Below are 27536 nucleotides of genomic sequence, written 5' to 3' on the forward strand. Positions count from 1 at the left end.
ATTGAATCACAACATTATCATAACCTCATAACTATCATGTACATAATAAAGTACAAAAGTAAGGCTTTTTAACTTTTGTGAATATTTAGGCCAGTCTTTGTACATTTTAGTGAGTATATTGACTAGGCTTTTTAATTTATTTTCCTCTACTGCTGCTTATGTGACCAGCTTAGGGAATATACTGTAGTATCCAAGAAGAGACTGTTACATTGCGTTCCCCCAGCGGATTTTCAGGGTACCAGGACAACTGAACACACAATGGACACTAAAACATTATAAAGCATCCTAATAGCTAAAATAAACAAACAAACAAATAAATAAATAAAATACTCACTAAGTCACTGAGTCAATAAATAATACCTTGTCTAAAGTTAACATTAAAAATAATACAGAACTTTTTGGGCAAAACAGTCAGAGAGTAAAATTTTAACCTAGTTGTTTACGTCCTAAGTGTAAGTGTGAATGTAATCGTAGTAGAATGTAATATTCATCATTGTAGAATTCGTTATTTCGTGCGCGTTCATGGAAATGATAACTTTATATAATATGTCTATTCATTATGCTACAGCACAGACTTACACTCTTAAATGCACTTTGGCTACAGTCACGACGATGTTTTTGATCAAGGACTACAAATCCCACGTGCCCTGCCCGTATCCAGGAAGTAGTTCCCGTTGCTATCCAAACTTGCTGTCGAGTGAGGCTGAAGACACACCGAATAATCACGTTGTTTAGGCTCAATAGGTAAGAAAATAATTAATATGTATGAAGATAGAACGCACATAGTATGACATAGTAAACTTTGAACATTTTACTTAATTCATTCAGTTTGCCGTTTTCTCTAAAACTGTTAACATTTATTTCAGGGCAGGAAAGCAAAGGTTGCAGATGTCGAGTGAAGCATCGCAGAAGAAGAGAGCCGACACTGTGAATGAGTTTATATCAAACCCTAAACCTCCTGCTGACCCCGATCTCTCTGACCTGATGATGGACGAACTGTGTCTCTCACCAGAAAAGTTGGTAAGCTCTTATTGTTGAGGCTAAACATTAAACTTTTCCTATGAATTGGGCGATAACTTACATGTGAAAACGTTATATTATACTGTACATTTAGCGCAAACCCACCTGCTGTTTATATGTTAAATGTCTTTTATTCCCTCTCAGAAAATCCTGACTGGATCAGAAAATCTACAAGAAGTGAAGTCACTAGAGATGTGTGTTGACACCAGACATGACACTTTAGACAACTTTGGTGAGATTTTTATTTGTTAAAATAAAATCATTTCGAAAATGTAGTCTATTTACATGTTTTAGATAATATATCTATTTTTACATTATGCTGGTATTAAGAATTTGGGGGAGCCACATATTACTTGTCATAAAAATCATGTCACATTGTAAAAAAACATAGTAATGGTCCAAATGTGATTGATTGGGGTGTAGTTTGGATTGAAATGGCTGAATGGGTAATGAAGACATTACCTTTTATGAAATCTGATGAACGTTTGTGTTTTTGTCCACTTTTCTCACAGGAATATACTTGCCTAAACTTACACAGCTGAAAATGAACAACAGTTTGATCTCATCTGTGCGGTAAGACCTGCATTTCCCTACATAAGTTACTTTGTTACATCCAGAAAGGAATAATAATTCACCCAAAAATTTTAAATCTGTCATCAGTTACTTTCCCTCTTTCTAAACCCTGAATGACTTTCTTCTGTGGAACACAACAGAAGGTATTTTGCAGAATATTAATACTGCTATTAAGTTCACCCAAAAATGAAAATGTTGTCATCACTTACTCACCCTCAAGTTGTTCCTAATCTGTATGAGTTTCTTTCTTCTACTGCGCAAAAAAATAAGATATTTTGAAGAATGTTGGTAACCAGAACATTCTTCAAAATATCTTCTTTTCTATCTTCTATCTGTCTTCTTTTCAACAGAAGAAAGAAACTCATACAGGTTTGGAACACCTCAAGGGTAAGTAATTTTCATTTTGGGGTGAATTATCCCTTTTACATGTACTTTTCACATGGGAAGACAATGACAATTTGGGGACTTGGATGTCCTTTACATGTCCTCACCATCAAAAAACATCTACAACCATAAGAATAAACAAATATTTGCACAACATACTACATTCAATTTAATATAAAATAAACACGCAATTAATTCTTGAAATATAACACTATAGAGAGACGGAGTGAATCAGGGAATGCAATGATGGCTTATTATTCTCAGTATTTCCTCAGGGATCTCGGGACCAGCCTGTCCCACCTGCAGGTCTTATGGCTGTCTCGATGCGGTCTGACCGACCTGGAGGGAGTTCCTGCTCTCGCCAGCTTAAAGGTATCAAACAACACTTAGAAGCAAAAGGTTACTGAATTGATTAAACTCTTTTTTTGGAAGGCACAGTAAAAGGTATTTGTTTTTCTAATGGGAACGTATTTTAATAGGAGAACGTTTTTTTATGACAAGTATTAAATAATATAAAATGTTTATTTTTTAAAACCTTTGAATAAAAGTAAAGGAGTCACCTTATACAGTAAACCACTCTTGCACTGTATTATGTTTTCCTCAGGAGCTGTATGTGGCGTATAACAGTATCTCAGACCTGACTCCAGTCAGTATGCTGGAACACCTGGAGCTGTTGGACCTGGAGGGGAATGATGTCGATGATCTGGCTCAGTTGATGTATTTAGGCTGTTGTGGGAAGCTCAGAACGCTTTCACTGGAAGGAAACCCTGTGTGCACCTGTCCCAGTCCAGGCATGTCAGAGGTACATGAGTTTATACAGCATAATATGGGCGGCCTTTCTAATAGAGAATGAGAGAGATGAGGCTCAGCTTCTCTCTGTGGTGGACCAGACTAATGGTCCCGACAGATAATGATGTCTCCATATAGTCCATTAAATCATGGACTTTACTTCATGTAATGCTGCCCCTCCCCATCCATATAGAAATGACACAATAATATGTTTGATATTAGAGACCCGAAATGGACAAGGGAAATGATTGATGTAAATATTGTCTCTGGGGCATTGCTACTTTTTGGCCGAGCAGAACAAAATAAGTGAAAAAAACATTTGGTAACACTTTACAATAAGGTTCCCATTTGTTAAACAATAGTTGCCATAAACTAATAATGAAAAATGCTTTTACAGTATTTATTAATCTTAGTTAAAGTTAATTTCAACATTTACTTGTAGATTAAAGTCAAATGTTGTATCTGTTAAGTTAACATTATTTAAGTGACCTGAGCTAGCATGAACAACAATGAACAATTGCATTTGTATTAATTAACATTAAAAAAGATTAATTCATATTAATAAATACCTGCTATTGGGGAGGCAAAATGTCGATGAGGATCTTTGTTGTCTGTTGGAACAACTTAAGGCACCAGCTGTGAAGAAAATGGAAAAAATGGGAGAGTTAATTTACAACTACGGAGCTGAAAGATTTGGAACTGTGAGCGGCACCAGAAATCCATGCACCACCAAGATCAAATCCAGGAGACAACAGGAGATAGATCAGTTGGTTAAAGAAAGACGGTTATTGAAGAAACAGTGGAGGAAAGCTTCTGAAGAGGAGAAGGATGGAATAAATGTGCTCCAAGCTGAGATCAAAAGCAGACTTGCAACTTTGCGAAGAGCAGAATATCTGAGAAAGAGGCGTCGGAAAAAAGAACAATCAAGAGCCAAGTTCTTTAGTGACCCCTTCCGGTTTACGAAAGGTCTCTTTGTAAAGGAAAAGAGCGGCAAGCTGGTAACATCAAAAGAAGACCTCGAGGCATATTTGAGGGGAGTCCATTCAGACCCCCATCGTAATGACCCAATTGTCCTCCCCTCTGACATGCCTCTACATCCTCCACACTCTTCATTTGAAACCTGCCCACCAAAGTGGAATGAGGTAGTTACAACAGTCCGGGGTGCAAGAACAGCATCTTCCCCGGGGCCAAATGGTGTTCCCTACAAGATTTATAAGAATGCACCAGGTGTGCTAAAGTTCTTGTGGAAACTGATGAAAGTGGTGTGGCAGAAGCAGGAGATACCAACGGTATGGAGAAGGGCAGGAGGGGTCCTCATCCCCAAAGAAAAGAACTCTACTGCTGTCGACCAATTTCGTCACATCTGCCTCTTGAATGTTGAGGGTAAGATCTTTTTCAACATTCTGGCACGTAGATTAGTTCTTTACCTTGAGAAAAACGGGTACATTGATACAACAGTGCAAAAAGCAGGTATTCCTGGCTTCTCAGGGTGTTTGGAGCATACATCCATGATCTGGCACCAAATCCAAGCTGCCAAGAGGGAGTCCAGAGACCTGCATGTTGTTTTTTTAGATCTTGCAAATGCTTTTGGATCTGTCCCACACAATCTTCTCTGGATGGCATTTTGCTACTTTGGTGTGCCAAAACCGATCCTCAATCTAGTCCAGTCCTACTTTCAGGACATACAGCTATGCCTCACAACAGAGCAGTATACTACTGCATGGCAGCACTTGGAAGTAGGGATAATGGCTGGATGCACCATCTCTCCTCTGACTTTCACAATGGCTATGGGGGTTGTCATTCGTGCGTCACGCTGGGTGGTTGGGGGGGAGCGCTCAGCAGCCGGACTCAGGCTCCCTCCAATTAGGGCATACATGGATGACCTAACCACTCTTACGACCACCAAAGCTTGTACCCGGCGACTCTTAGGCAAGCTTCAGGACATCATCAAGTGGGCTCGAATGAAAATAAAGCCTTGTAAGTCCAGGAGTGTATCTATTGTGAAAGGAAAGTTGGCAGAGCATCGTTTCTTTATTGATGAATGGCCAATACAAACAGTGGCAGAGAAACCTGTTAAGAGCCTCGGACGATGGTATGACGCATCATTGAAGGACACAGTGCAGGTTGTCCAACTCAAAGAGGTCACCAATAATGGTTTGAAGAGCATCGACAGCACCTTACTGCCTGGCAGTTTAAAACTCTGGTGCCTGCAGTTTGGCCTCCTCCCACGCCTAATGTGGCCACTAACTGTCTACGATATTCCTCTTTCCAAGGCCGAAATGCTGGAGCGGCTGATTAGCTCTTATGCCAAGAAGTGGCTTGGTCTTTCTAGGTGCATTACCAACACAGCACTGTATGGAAAAGGTGTACTAGAGCTACCTGTGTCCTGCCTTACCGAGGAGTTCAAGTGTGCCAAGGTGAGGCTTGAGATGACTCTGACAGAGTCTCGAGACAATGTAGTTGCCAGAACTGCCCCTACCCGATCGACTGGTAGAAAGTGGTCCTCAGCTGTGGCGTCAGAGCAAGCAAAATCTGCTCTCAGGCACCAAGAAATTGTCGGGCGCGTACAGTTGGGGAAACAAGGTCTAGGAGTTGGGGAAAATGTACCATTCTGGCACAAAGCTACTCCTTTACAACGGCGAGGTTTAGTCGTGGAAGAGATACTCAAACAGGAGCAGGTGATGAGGCTTACAAAGGCAGTTTCACATGTGAAACAAGGCCAATGGACACAGTGGAAGGAGGTAGAAAAGAGGAAACTCTCCTGGAGGGAGTTGTGGGGGATGGAGGCATACCGAGTCAGCTTCTTCATTCGAGCAGTGTATGATGTTTTACCATCACCAACTAACCTCCAGCAGTGGTATGGGGAAGATGCCACCTGCTCCCTGTGTCCCTCTTCAGCAAACCTAAAACACATCTTGGTTGGCTGTAAAACAAGCTTGGCACAAGGCCGTTATACATGGCGGCATAATCAGGTGCTAAGGTGCTTAGCGGCCAGCCTTGAGGCCAAGCGAACAGCCACAAATACCCTCCCGCCTCTGCCAGCCAAGCAGTATCCGTCAATGGCCTTCGTTCGTGCAGGTATAACACCAAGTAGATCGCAGAGATCCAGCTCATATCCGGGCCTGCTGCACAAAGCACGAGACTGGAAGTTATTAGCGGATCTAAACCAGCGGTTGCACTTCCCCACTGAGATTGCAGTAACAAACCTTAGACCTGACATCGTCTTTTGGTCCTCCACCCTTCGCACTGCCTTCCTAGTGGAACTGACAGTGCCGTGGGAGGACTCATTGGAAGAGGCGTATGAACGAAAGAGACTAAAGTACTCAGAGCTGGCAGTTGATGCTGAGCAGCGTGGGTGGAAAGTCAGGATCTACCCAGTGGAGGTCAGCTGTAGAGGGTTTGTCGGACGCTCCTCAGTTCGGTTTTTGAAGGACCTAGGAATGCGAGGTCAGGCTCTGCAGCAGATTGTGAAATCTCTCTCCAATGCAGCAGAGGAGGCCAGCCGTTGGCTGTGATTGAAGAGAAAGGATAGTATCTGGGCCTGTAGACAGTAACAGTATTTGAGCAAGGGGGGATCACAAGCCGAGGGGGGCACACCTGGGACGCTAGGTGTTGCCGATGAGCCCTCTGGAGGTGTTATGGGTTCATCGAAATCATCGAAACACTCGTGAAGGAGGGTGCCCACCTGATGACCCCAGTGAAGCCAGTGATCCTCGGCACTTGTCTCAATATCTCTCCTATTTTCAGCTTATAGTATAACCATCTTGGGATACGTGGATTCCAGGATTGTAACATCCAGTCCTTTACCTGAGATTGTCACAAATGCATTGCTCATTGTTAGTTAATCTTAGTTAATACATTAAATAAAGTGAAGGACCTAATTGTAAAGTGTTATAAATATTATATTGGTATTTATTATCTCTTTCTTATTTATAAAATGTATATATTTTTGCAAGCATTTGATAAAAAATATAGTTAAAACAGTAGTTTTATAGTTTTTTTTAAAAAATATTTACATACTATTATAAATATTTTGAATTTGCTTTTCATTTTATATTTTCACTTTTCATTATAATTTTAGGTTTTTTTAATTTTTTTTATTCTGTTTAGCTTTAATATTTTAAAAGAAAAACTATTTTAGTTTTTGTAATTTTAGTACTTCAGTTTAAACATATTTTATTTCATTTAGCTGCCAATGGGAAAAAAATAAAATCTAATATTCAGAATAAATTTTTATCTTTATTTAATATATCTGATTCATTTTACACATATCAACACTTTTATTTAGACTGAGTTCCCCTTACTTCTTTCAGTTTTTGGTTATGGTTGCAATTTTCTTACTGTTTTCAGTTTCAGGAATTACAAAACTGGGGCAAGTGTTCAGTGAGTGAACAAACTGCTTTGAATATTCATGAAGTGGTAAATGAAGTTCATTGAACGGTGCCCTCATTTGCTTTCTCTCTGTCTTTCACTCACTTCCTTTACTGCGGATGAAAACAGCCCTTTGCATTTCCTTTCACAGAAACAAGTGACTGATAACGATATAGATGTGCCCTACTGTTCAAAAGTTTGGGGTCTTTTGGGTAAAGACAAGACTTGTACTGTCACTTTTGATGAATTTAAAGCAACACTATGTAACATTTTTTTACCTTAAAATAATGTTTCCAAAATCATTTCAGTGGGTTCATCAAGTCGTAACAGGGTGAAAGGCACTTATGCCTCCGCTTTGTGGTTCTTTCTGCTATAACCACACTATGTAAGATTGCCAGATCGGGTCGCGTCTCTGTAGTTCTAATGAGACATAAGAAAACTACAAATTTGACTTGCTTTACGGCAAGCGTTACAATAGTCATTATTTTGTTTCTGATGTCGCAATACATCATACTTTCATAAAATCATGCATCATACTCTACCTTGTCTGTGGACATCGTTCATTCCAAAGCTGGTGCTGGATAAACAGTGGGCGTGCGTGCGACAGTAGGCTGCGGTAGGCTAAACGATTTATGACAGCGGTAATGGACAATTCCTCTTCCAACCTGTAGGGGGACCGCAGAGGAAAAGTTCCATAGTGTTGCTTTAATATGTCCTTGCTGAATTAGTGTTAAAAAAAGATTTCTGTTTAAAATAAATGCTGTTCTTTTGAACGCTCGATCAATAAATCCTGAAAAAAACTGGTCAAACGATATTGTTTTTTGATGACCGATGCCAATATCTTAGAGAGCATGGTGGCCATTATATATATATAGATATAACCAACAGGGCACTCAGTAATCTGGCAAGTTTCTGCACAATGGGAATCATATTTTTTAAATTAAAGACAAGGTAACATTAATTTGAGTAATTTCACACAGTGAAAATGACATGAATATGACATAGTGATTGGTCAAATAGAGGATCTATTTTTCAACTTTCTTTATTCTTAAATGTTGCTATTTTAGCATGAAAAATGTCAGCTAAATTACAAAGTATAAAGCCACTCCAAAGGGAGTTATTCTCTATATTCTCTATAAGGGAGTATATAACTCCCTAAAACATCTCGATTTAGTTTTCTTCTGAGAACGTGTATGCAAGGCATATGCAAAATGGGTGAGGCCTGGTTGAGTTCAGTGAGGGTAAGGGGAGTGACATTTCCCAAACACACTCAAAGCATTTGACCAATCATAACACACTTCTCTAGCCAACCAAGCAGAGCACATTGCACTTTTCAGAAGTAGGGGCTTCATAGAGACAGGAACTAACAGGTGTGCAACTAATTAGAAACCATGGCAACAAACTATGAACTAGAACTAGAAGGGAAAATCGTGACAAAGAAACTAAACAGAACATGACAACAAAACTATTAAACCAAACAAGATATGATAAAGAAACTAAACATGACATGACTGTGACGTAACACCCCTCCCCAGGAAAGCGAGTCCTCATGCTGCACAAGTCCAACAGAGGAGGGAGGGAGAAGTTCTGGAGGTGGACGAGGATCTAGAGATAGACTTGACCATAGGGGCTGGTAGAAGGGAATACCAAGGCAGAGATGATGGAGAGAGGAGCCAGGGAGGAGATGAAGGAGGGAGTAGATAGAAGATGACCCAGGGCAGAGCCAGGACAAAAGCCCACGGTGGAACTAATGGAGGGAGGAACCAAGATGGAGCCAGGAGCCTGACCGACTGAGTTGAAGTCGTGATAGGAGGAGACGAAGACCCAAGGTGACACATAAGGTCTGGAGTACCGAGGTGGAGATGTGGGCTTGGCAGTTCCGCCATTGTCCTCAGTAGGTGCGACAGAGGCTCGTGGTGGGGCTGAAGGATCCTCACAAAGCGGAGCTGACAGCTGAGAAGCCCAACGTGGATCCGGGCAGCAGAAAGGAACCACTGGAGGAGCCGAGGGGCTGAAGGTAAGGCCAAGGAACTGGATGGAGGAGGAGGGAGAGGGAGGTTGAGCGGGACCATCCGCAACAAAGGAGGCTCTGAGTTGGGCAGGACCAATGGCAACAAAGGCGACTTGGAGCTGGTCTGACTTGGTGACTTGGAGCCCGACTGACTGAGGTGTAGTCATGATAGGAAGAGACCCAGGCAGAACCGAGGAGATGAAGACCCAGGGTGACACAGAAGGTCTGGAGCATAGACTGTAAAAAATATGGACAAAGCGTCTGTGACGTCACCCATAGACTTTCTGAAGAACGGGTTTGAAGCCGTTTATGGGGGGTATGGGCGGCGCCATCTTGGAATATCTTGGGAAATCCTAACCCCGCCCACTTTCTGACGCAGTGCGAGTCACTCAGCTCGCTCTGCTACTTCGGTTATCTCTGTGTATATTTTAGGCAACGAAATATGTTATAAAACACCATACTAACTCTTTTCGTTTTCATTTAAAGAAATCTTAAACATTATAGCCACACAAATGTGGTTCAGGCAACGCGTATTGATTATATTCACTGCACATAACGTTTGCCTATTTATAAAAAAAACTAAATATAAAACACAAACCTGCCTCTTTCCGTTTTAAATATAATATAAAAATATTAAACATTTTAATATGGTCCAGGCAATATGTGCATTTGTACTAAACAACAGATGTTGCAGTAAACAACATTACAGATCATATTCGTTGTATTAAAATATAAAATGACAAAACTCAACCCAGTCTCTTTTTGTTAAATTTCAGTTTGATCAATATTAGCTATTATAAAAGTATAAGTAAAAGGTAAAGTTACAAGAAGCTATACAAATAAAGCAAACAATTCAGTCAAACATACAAAGTCAGCGCTCGATCTAGTCTAACCATACAATGGTAAAGTTAAATAGCTTATAAAGTTATGAAACTTCCCCTCAGCCAAAACGATTGGCCAGGGAACAAATTATAGATTTACGAGACCAAAAATCGCCCGTTAGATATACACAAGACGAATTATATCTCATGTTTAACCACTACAGAGACGCCAGAGTCAGCGTCAAACCTCAGAACGACTAGCCGAGGAAAGGCTGTTCCAGGTGGGGTACATGAGCGCCCGGTCATCGCTGGATCTCACAACTGGATACAATTTTCATAAATCTTTAATAAAATAAACCACAGATTTGAGCTTTAAACAACTACATTCTCTCCTGAAAAACTCCTAAAACTACATTTCATGATACAGAAACAGTAGTATTATATGTCAACTGTATTAAAAAATAGCGGTTCTTATGTTGTCATTCTCCGTGGCGCTGCCTTGTCAGCTGTCAATCAAGCTGTCAATCAAAGTTAACCACGCCCTTATTGTCATACATTTTACATCTAAATACGATCTAAACGAGTTAGAAAAAAAATTCACAGCCCTCATGGTTGTCAGGTACTCGGAACCTATCGAAAAATACAATAAAAGTCCATGGGACCAACCTGTAAAAACATGAATTTATGCTGTGAAAACAGACATTTTAACATGGAGGCTATGGAAATTTGCTCCCTTTTGGGACCTCGCCCTAGCGGATTTTCGATGTATTGCAGTTTCTCGCACTTCCGGGTAGGCTTCATTTTTCAGATCAGAATGTTGCCCCTTGGTCTGGAGTGCCAAGGCGGAGCTGAGGTGGAGAGGTAGGCTTGGCGGTTTTGCCATTGTCCTCAGTCGGTTGCACAGAGGCTCGAGGTGGATCGGAAGGATCCTCACACCAAAGTGGAGCTGACAGCTGAGAAGCCCAACCTGGATCCGAGCAGCTGGAAGCAACCACTGGAGGAGCTGAGTGGCTAAAGGGAGACAGCGAAGGTGAGGCCAAGGAACTGGATGGCTTAGGAAGAGGAGGAGGGAGGTTGAGCGGGACCATCATCTGCAACGAAGGAGACTTTGAGCTGGGTAGAACCAATGGTGATGAAGGAGACTTGGAGCTGGTCTGACTTGGCGACTTGGAGCCCGACTGACTGAGTTGAAGTCGTGATAGGACGAGACCCAGGCAGAAACCGAGGAGATGAAGATCCAGGGTGACACAGAAGGTCTGGAGTACCAAGGATGAGCCGAGGTGGAGACGTGAGCTGGTCTGATGCAATGACCACAAAGACGACTTGGAACTGGGCTGAACCAGAAGAGACGAAGGTGCTTGGGACTGGACAGGACGAGTGGAGACTGTAGACCATGAAACATTACATCAACCAACTCATCAAATAATACCTCAGAGGGGACTCAGCTCATTAAACGGCCCTCAGCGACAAGAGTGTGGACGGAGCTCCAATCCATCCCATTGAACTCCACTAATATTCTCTCGATGACCTTATCAGGCTTTGCAATGGGCTCGGGCTCCGAAACGAAATTGGCCTCTGGGAAATGCTGTGGCTCTTGTGTCATGGCTCAGAGTCAGCAGTGGGCTCTGGTTTGTGATCTGCAGGCATGGCTGAAGGCTAGCTTGGATCTGGGTCTGGTGTGGACTGTGGAGTCGGGTCTGGCGATGTCCTCATCAATGGGGCAGACGGTGAACGGTGAGGCACACTGAGCCAGCACACATAGGCAGCGAAGCTCCACATAGGCAGCGAAGCTCCTTTCCATGGGCAAGTGTGCCTTGAACCAGGTGCATGTAGCAAATCCAATAAAGAGAGGCAGAATGATGATGAAAAACAAATTTAATTAACAAAGGGGCAAGTTATTCCAAAGCTTTGGGACCACAACTGCAAAAGCACGGTCGGTTACCCTTACTTTTCAGCCATGCTCATGCAGCTGTATTAAATCAGAGAGATATTTTGGTCATTCAAACCATTGAATGATTTAAAAACTAAAACTAGAATCTTAAAATCGATTCTAAAACGCACAGGAAACCAGTGAAGAGAGGCCATAAAATAGGGCCCCATGTTTACTTAAAGGACTGCAGTTGTATAAATACAACTTTCTCTAATATTTTGGAAAGAAACGGAAGTTTAGAGATAGGTCTGAAATTATCTAACACCGAAGTATCCAAATGTGATAAACTTCAAAGACTAACAGAACTGAGGAAACTGAGGGCTTAAATACATAGGGGATGGCAATCAAAGAAATATGGAACAGATGTGCAACTAATCCGAAACCGTGGTAGCAAACTGCGAACTAGAACTCAGTCAAAGCAGTGACGGAAAACCATGACAAAGAAACTATTAAACTAAACAAGACATGATAAAGAAACTGAACATGAAATGACTGTGATAGCGGTCATTTCAGAGGTGCTGCAACAATGTGACGTGAAAAATATATATATATTTTGGAACATTCAAGCATGAAAACCCATATTAGTAGACCCCCCCAAAAAAATCAGGACTTTGTAAAAGGGCATAATATGGCTTCTTTAAGCACCACAACTGTTTTCAACATTTATAATAACTAGTGCAATGCCCTTGCAAAATCAGTTAATAGTTAAGAGCATAATAGCCAGTTTTAGCATTGAGATCAGGCTATGTTTGACTTGTTGACTACTATCCAGTTAACGACCGATAAAACAATGTTAACCTCGTTTAAGCCTGCATAGCCTACATGAGCTATCCTGTTGAATAGGCAGGGCAACTATTTAACATAGCATATTCAACATCACATAGTTACAGGCTAACTTCAGTGCGCATGACACAGTAATAACTTAGCATTGAGACTAGGCTATGTTTGAGCAAACAGTTTGTGAATAGGCTACTACAAATGATGACCGTGAAAGAGACTGTGAACGCATTGAATAGGATATGTTTAGTTGGTTAATAGCATAGGCTACTATTACACAGTAGCGATAATGTTAAGCGCACCAGAATAAAATATAATATTCAGAAGTAAACAGTGTACCTGACTTACAGATTCAGTTAACATCCACAAATGAATAAGCACGACGATTCAGGGTGCAGGCTACACAGTGAACTCCGAGAAAACGCTACTTAAGCTCCGCTGCTTTCTTCGACCCTCTCTGTGTCTGGTCCTGCGCTGTGCTCACTCAGTGTGCAGTGTGAGAGGGGGAGTGGCCAGCGCCTAGAGCGGCAAAAGCCAATGTGTGCTTCTTTTACCGATATATTTAATGATATCTTTTGCATTTCTAATCCAAACAACGTCAAACTGCACTTACTCGTGCCCATAGCAAGACACCTGTCAAGTTTGAAATCCATCGGACTAATGGTTTGAGAGATATGTGAATAACAGACACACAGAGAGACAGACGTTCCTGTAATTTATTGATAGATAGATAAGAAATAAGTTGCCACCATAATGTGGCTGTTAGCATGTTGCTATGCAGTTCCTAGGGTTTTCTGGGTGGGTTGCTACAGTGTTTCAGCAAGAACAACACAAAATACACTTGTATTTCAGATAGATTCATCACATTTGGTTTGTGTGTTTGATGAACAGGTATTAGACTACAGCTACAGGTCTGCGGTCCGTGAGATGATCCCTCAGCTGAGCTTCCTCGATGACGTACCTGCTGAAGAGGACAAACCTCAATGCTGTAGAACTTCACAGCAGGATTGGACTCTTCTCAAAGAATCGATCAAAGACGGTTCAGTTAATGATGGCCTGGAGAACACAAATACAGATAGAGGTAAAGACAAGCAGTTGCTGCCAAGACTGTCTGAAGACTGTTTCAGCAGCACTTGATATGCTTAAGAATGTTTGCTCCATTAGAAGAGAGATGTGTCAGTGTGTGCGGCGTCAGACCTGCTTCAGCCCAGCCTCTCGATCTGAGAATCTCCTCCAGGCCAGGCAGTGCCAGACCTCTTACTTCCTGCAGCGGGTCGAGACCAGGGTCGCCTGGCTTTGACATCGCCATCTTGAACCACGAGGCCAGTGATCTAACTAAAGGTAAAATTCCTGCATTATTTTGGCACACAGAGCTGTACGATTCATTGAAATAAAATAGTGTGGTTATCAATCACAAAGTCTATGCATTTATTTATATGTTGTGTGTTTCAGCAATGTGTTACTGCTTGTGTAAAACACAATGATCCATCATGATCCAATGTTTTCAGTGTCTCAGAGTGGCTTGGTGTGCTTCTCCACACAGAATCATCTCTGCATGTACTCTGTTTTTTTCCAATAAGAATAATATTAATAATAATAATAATAATAATATTTATTGTTATTATGTTAAGGTCAAACTGATATAGAATCATTGTGCCAACAATTCTCCCAGCCTTGCAGTGAGAAGCGCTTTTTGTCAATCTTTTTGAACTTTCTATTCATCAAAGAATCCTGAAATAAAAATGTAAAAAACTGTTTTCAACACTGATAATAATCAGAAATGTTTGGTGTGCATCAAATCAGCATATTAGAATGATTTCTGAAGGATCATGTGACACTGAAGACTGGAGTAATGATGCTGAAAATTCAGCTTTGATCACAGAAATAAATTACACTTTTCTGTATATTACATAGAAATTGTATTACAAAGATTACAAATTTTAAATTGTAATAATATTTCACAATAATATTATTTTTTGTATTTTTAATCAAATAAATATATATATATATATATGAAAAAGCTGATTAGACACAAAAGCTGATTAGACACAAAGGGCCCTATTTTAACGATCTGAAACGCAAGTGTCAAAGCGCAAAGCGCAAGTGACTTTGTGGGCGGGTCTTGGCGCTGTTGCTATTTTCCCGGCGGGATAAATGACTCTTGCGCCAGGCGCAAATCTAAAATGGGTTGGTCTGAAGTAGCTTCATTATTCATAGGTGTGGTTTGGGCGTAACGTGAAATAAACCAATCAGAGCGTCATCTCACATTCCCTTTAAGAGCAGACGCGTTTGTTCTAAGCGGATTCCTATTGTAACGGCGGATTTGCCAGGCGCGCGCCAGGAGCGGTTCACAGTCAAGGAGAGCAACGCTCTCGTCAGGGACGTTGGGGATGGAGAAACCCACCCAAATTAACTTCGGTTAAAAAGGCGTATGATAATTTGGGTAAATGTGTAAGCTAGATGTATGCTTTTATAATAAATTGTCTATCTATCTATCTATCTATCTATCTATCTATCTATCTATCTATCTATCGTAATAATGTATGATTTGCAAAAATGAAAACTGCTGCTTCTGTGTAGATGAGAGAATCAAAGTGTATGCACGTTGTGCACACGCTACATTGATTATTGCCAAGCATGCGCCCTTAAAATAGCATATGAATAACATGCGCAACGCGCCACTGACTTTAAACAATTTTTTCCTGGTTAGTGGCGCAATTGTTTTCTAAACCTGCAAAATAGCATGAGGGAACGTTTGCGCCGGAACACGCCTCCTTTTTTGCGCTGAACCGCCCAGGGAGCGCAAGTTCATTCCCTAGTTTAGCGACGTGCGTCTGTGGAGGGAAAAACGCGCTTTGCGCGGGTGCAAAATAGGAATGATACATGCGTCGGTGTACAAAGTCAATTGCGCTGGGTGCAAGATAGGGCCCAAAAGCTGTTTATGTCAATGTCTTCACTGTTACTTTCACTTTCTCTCTATTGATTTTCCTGCAGTTCCCGGATATGAAACGTGGAATTTTCTGCCAAATTTGAACCACTGAATTAGTGGAAGCGAAATAAAATAGACAGAAAATTGCTTGTCGAATATTATAGGTTGTATTATTAATCAGACCGAATATTTTGGAAGGTGAATATAGATTACTAAAATTTTAATAATGAAAATGTGTTTGAAATATTTTAAATTGAAATATTCACAGCTTAAAGCTACACTGTAATATTTTAAGGTGATTTTTAGCAAAAAACACTTTGTTCTTTCAAAATTATACATTCTCATTAATGTGTAATCACTTCAACCAACTAATTAAGTATTCTCGTAAGTGTATAATCTGCAATTTAGAATACATAAGAGTGAGTCGCTCGAATGGTGGCAGCCATGTTGCGCATCCATCTTGAAAATACATTAGACAAAGAGGGACATACCTGGAAATTCAAGCTTCGCCTTTCGCTTTTTTACAATCAGTGGCACCGTGACGAATGCGAGGGGGAGATTAGCTGTAGGTTACCACGGAAAAGTAAGTGGTTAAGTTGATTCCTGTGGTGACTTGTGATACTCGCGAACAGCACTGAACACGTACTTTTGCCAGTACAACTTGAAGTTTATTATTATCATAAACGTTTCATTAACTTCGGTAGGCTGTACAACAAGGGAATTGTAATTGGCTGCTTTTTCTGCAGAGAGCCGATCTCTGTTGATGTGTCTTAATTTTTTTATCGATCGTTTGTTGGTAAAGGGTGAGAGACCTTGTGAGCCACATGGTTTTTGCCAAAGAGCCAGGTGTGGCTCGCGAGCCATAGGTTCCTAACCACTGGTGTACACGAATCAATTGATTAAATTATGTGACCATTTCACGAACTGCCGTGAGAATGGGCTGGTCTGACAGGTTGGGGGCCATGGCATCACGATGGTGGCTCTCCATCGCGATGTCGGTCAGCCATCACGATGGACGATGATATCGTCTAAATGGCAACCCTAAATGGCATCGAGCGATTTTTGCAGGTTGTGCAAAAAAAAACATGAAAGTGAGTGGTATTTGCACCCACTCGAGTGATTTGTTTGCTAAACTAAAGAAGCCATTGAGCATCGTCGAGAGGTTAAAAGGAATTGGATTGATGGTTGTGCGAGACACGGGTAAATCAGATAGAGTGTGCTTGCCGTCACTTCTCTATCGTCATCGTGTTAAACCCGCCAATTGCTCGCCACGTGGATAAGCCAGTTTGTGATTGGTCCCCACAGATTTGTAACGGAAAGCAGGATAGAAAAATGTACAGGTTTCCAGCCTAAGCTGCAGGGCGAAATTAAATCACCGGCAGATCGGGCTGGGTTTACCCAGTCTATCCAGCCGCTACATAATACATAAATAATATTACAATAGTAATATTTATAATATGTGTGTAATATCACATATTTACTGGTTTCTGGTACGTTAGAAAGTGATACGTGAAAGGTGACGTTTCCACAGGTGCTGGCAGTGTTCTCTGTGGGAATCCACTACAGGTTGTTCGAGTACGAAGACAGAAAACAAAGGTGAATCTGTTCATACTGATCCATATACTGTACATGAAGCATTAACGGAAATATAATTAGGTATTAAAGACCCCATGAAAACATTTTTTTCCCCATCTGCTCAGCTTAGCTCACCACGGCTCAGCAGTTACATTCCTGAACACACATATGACTATGAAGAGTCGAGCAGTGAGGACCGTAGTGATGTTTTTGCTGAGCTCAGAAGCTGGAGGATTGAGCACAAGAAGTACTGAAACTCCTCCAACACACACACACATACACTTTGCTTCCTGTTACAATGTGGTACAATGGACACTGCGTTGACTTCCAACAGACATTTGTTGGCTATTGAGGACCGGCAACCGCAGGTAATGAGAATCCACCACAGTGATGATGACTATGATGATGAAGGTAGCCACAATCATAGTTTCAGCAGTGATGACATCACTAAAGACAGAACTGTCTGTAGAGACACAGGCTCTCCTGATTCGTCCTTTCAGTCTCCCTCAACAGGCAAGTAACGTTATTCCTCTCAATAATAAATATTATAAATGATCCTCATGTGTTTCTTCACGTTTATTTTATTTTATTTTTTCTTACAGAATCTCCCGAGATGTTGAGACTAACCTCTTCATCGGGCTGTTCCATGTCTCCCTCACCTCCACTCTCTGCAGCAGCTCCCCCTGTTGGCCGGAGGATAACACAGATCCGCACCAGGAGACTCAGACCTCATTATGCTGACATCAGTAAACCCAGGCCATCAGAGGAGACTCCTGGGCCTGATCTCAGAAACCTGTGTCCCCAGAGTATTATGACTGTATCATCTCAAATATTCCACAAACCTCATAGACCCTCTGCTAGTCCTGCGGTCTCCCCTCTTAGAGCACAACGGTATATTCCCGTCATTTCTTTTAAACTTCATATTTGTGTGAACTATTACTTTAACAAAGGCATTTCTGACTACAATATATTCTCCCAATTTAGGTCAGAGGATACTAGGAATCATCAATACTCTGACATCCAGCACAAACCAATAACACTCTCTAACACATTTAAAAAACTGACACCCAGACGTCCACAAACAGCCAACGCTGCACTGCAGAGGCTTCCAGAACGAAACCTCCTGCCTGCTCGAAGAAACACACACTCGGAATGATGGATTGTGGGTCAGTGTGAGACAACGGGTCTTCTCAGGCCCGCTCGGTGTGGGTTCGCAAAAAATAAATAAATAAATGATGATTAGGTGTAAAGTGCTGTTTATTGACAGTGCTCGAGAGGTGAAACAGTCCCAGAGGGAAAAAATTTGACCAAAACTATATACAAAAGTAACAAACAAGTGAAAGATGGCAAACAAAACTGCACAAAAAGAACAAAGAAAATATATGAATCTATATATACACAAACTTCGTCAAGTGTAAGAATTGCCAATAGAAATAACACAACATGAAAGACCGGCAACACAGACACTGACAAACACTGAACACATACAAGTATTAATGTAATAAACTAAACGAAAATCAAAAGACAACAGATGTGTGTGTTGTTTTGGGGGGGGGGGGGGGGATATGTTTGCGTGTGTGAAAACCAGCTTGCTAATGGTGCGTGTGTGCACCCACATCGCCCCAGCAAGGAACGGAGGAACGAGGCAAGATGATGTGTGTATGAATGTATGTACTGTGTGTGTGTGTGTGTGTGTGTGTGTGTGTGTGTGTGTGTGTGTGTGTGTGTGTGTGTGTGTGTGTGTGTGTGTGTGTGTGTGTGTGTGTGTGTGTGTGTGTGTGTGTGTGTGTGTGTGTGTGTGTGTTGTGTGTGTTTGTGTAAGTGACAACAGGGACAGGTCACTCTTGTCACAGTAAGATTAGGTCATAGGCCTACATAAGACATGTAAAGTTTCTCATTATTATGAGATGTTAAGTCATAATTATGAGAAAGTTTCTCATTATTACAAAATGTTAAGTCATTATGAGAAAGTTTCTCATTATTATGAGATGTTAAGTCATAATTACGAGAAAGTTTCTCATTATTACGAGATGTTAAGTCATTATGAGAAAGTTTCTCATTATTATGAGATGTTAAGTCATTATTATGAGAAAGTTTCTCATTATTATGACTTAAAGAATCTTTTTTTTTTACTCAACCGTGGCGGAAACGGGCTTCCATAGTTTTGAATATTCAATACCTTACTTCAAAAGCACTTATTGTTAATGATATGATTACAGACTATAACCTAGATGTGCTGTGTTTGACAGAAACCTGGCTAAAACCAAATGATTACATTACTTTAAATGAGTCCACCCCCCAAGATTACGGTTATAAACATGAACCTTGTCTGAAAGGCGGAGGGAGGTGTTGCTGTAATTTATAGTAATATTTTCAGAATTACTAAGAAGTCTAGTTTCAAATATAATTCTTTCGAATTGTTGGTGCTTCATGTAACAATATCTAGTGTAAATGATAAATCACGTTTGAGATTTGTGCTGGCTACTGTATACAGGGCACCATACAGACTTTATCAAAGAATTTGCTGACTTTCTATCAGAGTTAGTACTGGCTGCAGATAAAGTCCTAATTGTTAGTGATTTTAATATACATCAATATTGACATTGATGTCGTTGAAATTCTGCAGCAGAGTGATGACATCTCAGATCATTATCTAGTCTCTTGAAAAGCTTCATTTAGCCCAGGCTGCAAAGCCGACTTTGTGTTACAAATATGTTTGACCTATCACTTCTGCCACTAAAGATTGCTTTATTAATAATCTTTCTGATCAGTTTCATCATCTCAGCATCCCAGATAGCTTAGAAGAACTCGATATTGCGACAGAAACTTTTAACTCTCTCTTTTCCAGCACTTTAGACACAGTTGCTCCGTTGCGCTTAAAGAAGATTAAAGAAAATAGTCCAACGCCGTGGTACAACGAGCACACTCTGGCCCTTAAGAGAGTAGCCAGAAAAATGGAGTGCAACTGGAACAAAACAAAACTAGAGGTATTTCGCATTTCATGGAAAGAGAGCTCGATTGCATACAGAGAGGCCTTAAAAGCTGCTAGATCTGCTTATTTTTCAACCCTATTAGAAGAAAATAAACAAAACCCTAGGTATTTATTTGAAACAGTGGCTAAACTAACGAAAAATAAAGCTTCTAGCACAGACGTTTCCAAGCAGCACAGCAGTAATGACTTTATGAACTTCTTCACTTATAAGATTGATAATATCAGGGACAAAATTATAACTATGCAACCATCTACTACAGTATCGCATCAGGCAGTGCATTGTAGTCTCCCTGAGGGAAAATTTGATTCATTAATTGCTATAGAAGAGGAAGAATTTGCTAAATTCGTTAAATCATCTAAATCGACAACATGTACGTTAGACCCTATACTGACTAAGCTACTGAAAGAAATACTTCCAGAAGTCATAGATCCTCTTCTTAATATCATTAATTCATCTTTGTCTTTAGGATACGTACCAAAAACTTTCAAGCTGGCTATGATTAAACCGCTTGTTAAAAAAACGCAACTTGATCCTACAGAATTAGTCAATTACAGGCTGATCTCGAATCTACCTTTTCTGTCAAAGATACTAGAAAAGGCAGTATCTTCACAACTATGTTCCTTTTTAGAAAGAATTGCATTAGCATGGTTTAAATCATACTTATCTGACCGTTATCAGTTTGTAGCAGTAAATGAAGAGATGTCTTATTCAGTATGATGTCTTATTCAGTTCAGTATGGTGTACCACGAGGCTCAGTACTAGGACCGTTGCTTTTCACTCTGCACGTGCTACCATTAGGAAGCATGGCATTAGTTTTCACTGTTATGCTGATGATTCTAATTATTGGACAAAAACTTCCTCACGTAATAACCTAGAATACTCTCTAACACTTGATGGCTGCTCTGTGAAGTCTTCGGTTAGGAACCTGGGTGTGCGCTTTGATGCCAATCTTTCATTTGAAAGTCACGTATCTGTAAAACCGCAGTTTTTCACCTTAAAAATATATCTAAATTACGTCATATGCTCTCAATGAAAAATAAAGAACAATTAGTTCATGTGTTCATGACATCAAGGCTAGATTATTGTAATGCTATTATGGGTGGTTGCCCTGCACGCTTAATAAACAAACTACAGCTGGTCCAAAACGCAGCAGCTCAAGTTCTTACCAGAACCAGGAAGTATGACCATATTAGCCCGGTTCTGTCAACACTGCACTGGCTCCCTATTAAACATCGTATAACTTTTAAAATATTGCTGATTACTTACAAAGTGCTTAATGGTTTAGCTCCCCAGTACTTGAGCGAGCTCTTAACACATCTAACACATCTCTTAACACTCACGTCTATTGCAATCTCAAAATTCCGGCCAGTTGATAATATCAACAATAGAATATCAAAGTCGACTGCTGGCGGTAGATCCTTTTCCTATTTAGCACCAAAACTTTGGAACAATCTTCATAACATTGTCCGTGAAGCAGACACACTCTGTCAGTTCATATCTAGACTAAAAATACATCTCTTTGACCTAGCATAACACATTATAGACTTCTATAATTCAATGTTAGGCTGCATAGTTTAGGTCAGCCGGAACCAGGAACACTCCCCATAAATCCTGATGTACTTGTTACATCATAAGAAGGATGGCGTCTACGCTAATATTAGTATCTCTGTTTATCCGAGGTTTACCGCAGTCCGCCTGATCCAGGCCGTATCCAGATCCGATGAAGGACCTGCGCCTGGACACAATGAAAACGCAGTCCTGAAGTGTCAACCGGTCACCGCTGTTTACTGAAGTCAGCCGTACCGGCCGTATCCAGATCAGATGGTGGACCTGAACCTGGACCCATCCATGACGCATCCCTGAAGTGCCAGCCTCATCATCCCTGTGAAGGCCTCATAGACACGACAGCCATTGGCACTGATCCTCAACAAACTCGTCTCCATACCGGCGTGATGACTCTGACTTACAACCAGATGGAACTGGATAAATATTCTGAATGTTCTGATCCAATCTGACTTCAGACCTGTAATGCTGCCTGGATCATAATCATACACTGTTCGCTCGTTGGCCAGAGGAGAACTGGCCCCCGACTGAGCCTGGGTTCTCCCAAGGTGTTTTTCTCCATTCTGTCACTGATGGAGTTTTGGTTCCTTGCCACTGTTGCCTTGGCTTTTGGCTTGCTTAGTTGGGGACACTTAATATTTAACAATATTATTGATCTGCCTAACTTAAGGTGGACGATGATGCAATCTTCTTCTAGAAACAAACTTTGTTGTATTATTTTCATGTAATCACTGTGAAGCTGCTTTGATACAATCTGTATTGTAAAAAGCGCTATATAAATAAAGGTGACTTGACTTGACTTGACTTTCAGAACCACTGTAAAATCTGCTGAAGTTGTCACATACATTGCTGATTCATTAGGGGGCGCCATTTCCATTATGATAAATGCTTGTTTTTCTCTGCTTTATTTTAGATGTATTCCATGTTAGATTGACAGGAGAGAGTCTTGGTCTGTATTCTTCCACTGATATTATGTGAACGCTAATACAGAGAAATAATACTGTAAGTGTCCCATTGTGGATGTTAATGTCAGAGGAATCATGCTTCTCATGAAGACTATGCTTTCCTGTCGTGGATCTCCAGCAGCGCAGCATCCCCATCTGTCAGATCCTTAACATGTCTGGTCTTGCTGGTACAGTGTGTGCAGAGCAGACGCAGGTGCAAGACTGTTATTCCATATGTCTCTGAAATATTTTCCACTGATGATAAGTCAGATAACAGAGTGTTGTTCTGAAAAGCAACATATAATTAACCTGTCAATAATTTCCACATGGTCTAAGTTTTTTTAAGCATTTTGGACAGTATTTAGGTTTTTTATACATTTTTTAAACATGGTTTTTCATTGTACATCCAGATATATATCGTAATGATAAAATAACTAAATAAAATAAACATAAAATGGCTAAAATACAGTAAGAAATTTGTTGGAGGGTTAGAGCTAAACATCAAAAGCTGATTGTTAAAAAAAGGCAAATGAGGAATGAAATTGGTAATTTTTTTCAGTTTCTCTACTCATCTCATTTTGAGTCCAGCATAGTGTGATAAAATGCATAAATAAATATGGATCTATGACAAAACGTGGCAGTTTTTCATTTCCGTGAATATACACCTACAATAAACAACAAATATTACAATACAATTTGTTGCATTTACAACTATTTCGACTAAAAAACAATTGTAGAGTGGGGGGGGAAACAATTATTGGCTTTTTCTTTTCTTTTTTTCTTTTTTTTTTAATATTTTTATGTATGCTTTATTTGAACATTCAGTTTACAGTGTGGAACAACATAATTTGAACACAACAATAAGTATTAAGAATATCAGAAGTATAAAGAATAGTAAAAGAAAACACTTCACCAACACCATAGCACAAAATAAAAAGAGAATGGGGAAAAAAAAGGAGGCCATTACTTTAAAAAAAAATGTAAACATTAAGTACTTAGTGCAAATTGTACATGTTCTGGTTGTGCTTTTGGGTTAAGAGAAGATGAAATCGTAATCAAGTAATGTTTTATCTTGTGTAATACCAAAATAGGTTTACAATTTAAAAACTTATGAATGTTAAATCTACATAGGAAAATAATTAGATCCAAAAGTCCATTCCAATATGAGATTGCTGGAGGGCCAGAGACAATGTTCTCAAGGAATATAACTCATACTTTATAATTTCTTCCTTTTTTTCCCCCAGTGTAACACCAATAGGTGTGTTAATAGGAGAAGGCAAATAATCTAAAGAGTGAGTTTTATTTTTGAAAAGCATGAGTATGCCAGATGCAATAGCATCCATAACTGTGGCAAACTCTTTGGGAGTTACTGGTATATTATATTCCGAAAGAAACTGCATACCTAAAAAGTAGTCCTTCGTTATTAAAGAGCTGTTTAACATGAAATAGAGCTTATTATTGCTATTGCACCGATATCGACGCGACGCACGTACAAACCTTTGTGATTGGTCGACTAGCGTCGACGTCACGATTCCATCACTCACAGCACAGACTGTTTGGGAGAGTTGTGAGTTTGTGTGTGGCGTCGTGTTGCTTGATAAGTGTACACACTCACAGTGTCCTTCAGCAGTATTGGACGAAAAAGTGCGGGAAAATGCATTGCGTCAGTGGTAAGTATATGCACGTTCTTAATTTAGTATAATGTATGAATGAAGTTTGTGTGTTGGAAGCAAAATGTCTTTACAAAACAAACCTCCTACACTTAAACTCTCCAGACGCTTCTGGTTGTCATGAGTCACATGTCCATATTGTTAAAATGATGAATTGAACCTGCTAGGAAACTGAACATCCTCTACATCTACTTCATACATCCTCTAAATTCAACTTGACACCTGCTGGGTAAAAAAAATACTGCCAAAAGAAAGAAGAAAAAAAAATAGGCTCGGTCAGTTCTGAGAAAAGATGCCGTATTTGTTTGTATCTAATGCAGTGACATTTGATTTTAATTTATTTGTTTAGGAAATTGAATTACACATTCGTGGATTTATCTGGATTAGTAGTGTAAACCATGCTCTGCTCATCATCCACTTAATGCATTCAAATTGGAATATACAGCAGACTAAGTGTAAATGCTTGTAACCAGTGCTGAGGTACGCAAGAGAGGAATATTACTGTAGCTGAACTGAATTCACATGTTCTTTATGTGCATGCAGAAAACCCATCACTGTCATGGAGCTTATTTGTGGTAATGATAGCAGTGCCTTGTTGTAGTTGTGATGTGATGCTTTGTGTCATGTCAGTTGTGCAGTCATTACTTATATATGACAGGTGAGTCATGAGGAAATTATATCTTTAATATGATGTACACACACAAGATGAAGTCTCTCCAGTCATCATTTTGAAGGCACATAACCAGACTGATATCTAATCTTATCTCTGTAATACCCCTTTTATTAGATGCATATGGTTGCAGAATAAATTTATGATGAGTGACAAATTCAATAAAATATGGTATTTTGACAATGCTAATTATAATTGAAAACTTTTCGCTTTGCATGACGCTTCACCCACACCGATATATGTCAGTAGAGAGTTCAAGATAACTGTGATATAATATTACTCAAGGTAATGGTTCCAAATTATCTACTTTGAGTTGTCAATTTAGAAAGTAAAATGGGTATTACATTTTTTTTTTTTTTATACAATTTGGTGTACAATTTTTTTTTAAAGTTTTGACAGTTTGATCAAATTATGAGCCAAAGCCAGAGATAAAAAATCATGGTTATAATTATAATTCACCGTGAGTTTGATTGATGGGTCTGACTGATCATAATGCTGAATCTGCGTTTTGTCTGACAAACAAACCAGACAGGAGAGTTAGTAGATTAAAGGTTGTGGACTTGAACTTGAAAAATAGTGTGTATTGACATCTTTTCGCAGTTGAAACGATGTTCATTCATGTTTATTATGTGCTATAACTAATAGGAAGTGATGATCGGCTCACGTGCCGCTTGAACTGATGCGCTACAGCGATCTGTCACGACACAAAACAGTATTGTTTAAAAATTATGAAATTTGAAAGCGGACACTTGTTTCATATCAAAAGTAACCAGCTCTGTTTTGTCTGTCGGCGCATTGTTACGGACCTCTTTGCTCTGCAATGTAGCCTATTTTTCACTGTGTGAGAGCGAAATGGCTTGTCGGACGTAGCAACAGTAACTAAGGGTGAGGGTGGTTTTTGTTAGGCTAAAAATGGCCGCTTAGTTTGAGTGCACTGCATTGTGGGGTATAGCATTCTGTTGAAGTGTGTTGTATATTACAGATGTAGTCGGTCATCCGTGTAGTCTGTGCATACAGGAAACTCACTTACTGTGTACACAGTATTCATATTCTGCAGAAATACTGCAATAAGTATGTCGGACATATTTGTTTCATAATTTCTTCACGTTAGACCAAACATTTATTCTGGCGGGTTGTAATGAAGACCTTTGAGTTTCTTTGGTTGTAATTAAATGTAATGTTATTATTATTTAAAGAAGTACAATCTACGGTGCAATAGTTATGTATTTCTTATCTTTTTTTTTCCAAGTTAAACCAAACTTTTATTTTGACGGGTAGTCGTGAAAACCTTTGAATTTCTGTGTGTATATGATTTGCAATAGTTTTATCAAGTGAAATGCTGGTGAGTAACTCTCAGATCAGCTCTGCAGATGAAGTTCACGTGTTTATGTCCTCATGTAGTGAGAAGGCAGACACCGAAAACACGAGCGTCCTTCAGTGTGAGGCTGCATCCAAAATCGCATACTCTCTTGAGTAGGTACTGTTGTATACAGTATGAATGTGTGTAGTATAGATGTAATCTGGACGTACTACATTCACCATGTTGTCATTATCATGTGACCTACCAGCTTCAGTTGCGTTGCTTCACTGCCATTCATTAATCCTCTCCTGTGGCCTCATGGGATAGTAAAGTGTCCATCGTATGCACACTTCAGAATCTCACTGGAAATAGTAGGTCATCCGGGTACTTTTTGCCTGCTCTTTTATGAGTACTGTGAATTTGGACTTCTTTTGTCACATACTGTTTTTCACCGCCCATATCGTGGTGAAGAGAGGCGCTGTCCCAAATGCCACACTTCATGTGCACTTGCGGTCTTGTGGACTTAAAATGGCTGCTGCGTGTGTGTCCGTTAAAGGCCCACTGAAATCAAAATGTAAGTTTTTTTAGCTTTTAGTATGGATATGTTAGCCTTGAGGTGATAAATAAGCTGGTTTGTTCCAAAACAATGACAGAATTCGCATTTAGGAGATACAAGCATTCAAAACTCAGTCTCTCACTTCTGCTAAAATGGATCATGGACTTGTATGACGTCACGCAGACTTCAGTTTCTCATCACATCTTAATTTCTGTCCAATCAAATGCTCTCTAGAATCTAAAGCTCCGCCCCCTACGCTATAAACACCACCTGGCCAAAGCGACCGTTGACACGTCAGGAGCAATATGGGTTGGAGATGTGTGTTCGGTTGCTCAAACGCTCGAGTTTTATTCCGTCTTCCAACTGTACATTGTTTAAGAATAAAATGTCTAGAATTTATTCACACCTCTACTATTGAATCCAACATATCATCGGCGCTCGGATTTGCTTCCATGGAGCTGTTTCAAGTGTGACTCGCAGTCTGTGAGGTAAACTAAACGCTATTGGCTGTTTGAAAAGGGGGAGGAGCCATTCAATATGTTCGGCCTTAACTTCCTGTTTCAGTGGAAATTACGTCAACGCATCAAACAAAGCTGTGCGTTCCAAGACACTTCAGTGTACCTTTAAGTTTAGAAGAACGTAGGGTGTCCCATTTGTCAT

The 27536-nt window shown here is 40.1% G+C and overlaps 1 protein-coding gene across 1 annotated transcript; it reads left to right on the forward strand.

Moving 5' to 3' along the window:
* The first annotated feature begins 659 nt into the window (after positions 1–659).
* Positions 660–18693, forward strand: lrrc56 (leucine rich repeat containing 56). The gene is made up of 13 exons (XM_081356001.1): positions 660–744; positions 867–1020; positions 1165–1252; positions 1533–1593; positions 2253–2349; positions 2582–2779; positions 13568–13757; positions 13841–14017; positions 17137–17201; positions 17306–17427; positions 17515–17693; positions 17783–18071; positions 18165–18693. The coding sequence occupies exons 2-13, from the start codon at positions 889–891 to the stop codon at positions 18334–18336; spliced, it is 1770 nt and encodes a 589-aa protein (XP_081212127.1). The 5' UTR covers positions 660–744; positions 867–888; the 3' UTR covers positions 18337–18693.
* The last annotated feature ends 8843 nt before the right edge of the window (positions 18694–27536 follow it).

The sequence above is a fragment of the Scardinius erythrophthalmus genome (genome assembly GCF_964197995.2).
Source record: "Scardinius erythrophthalmus genome assembly, chromosome: 24".
In the NCBI taxonomy this organism is placed as follows: Eukaryota; Metazoa; Chordata; class Actinopteri; order Cypriniformes; family Leuciscidae; genus Scardinius; species Scardinius erythrophthalmus.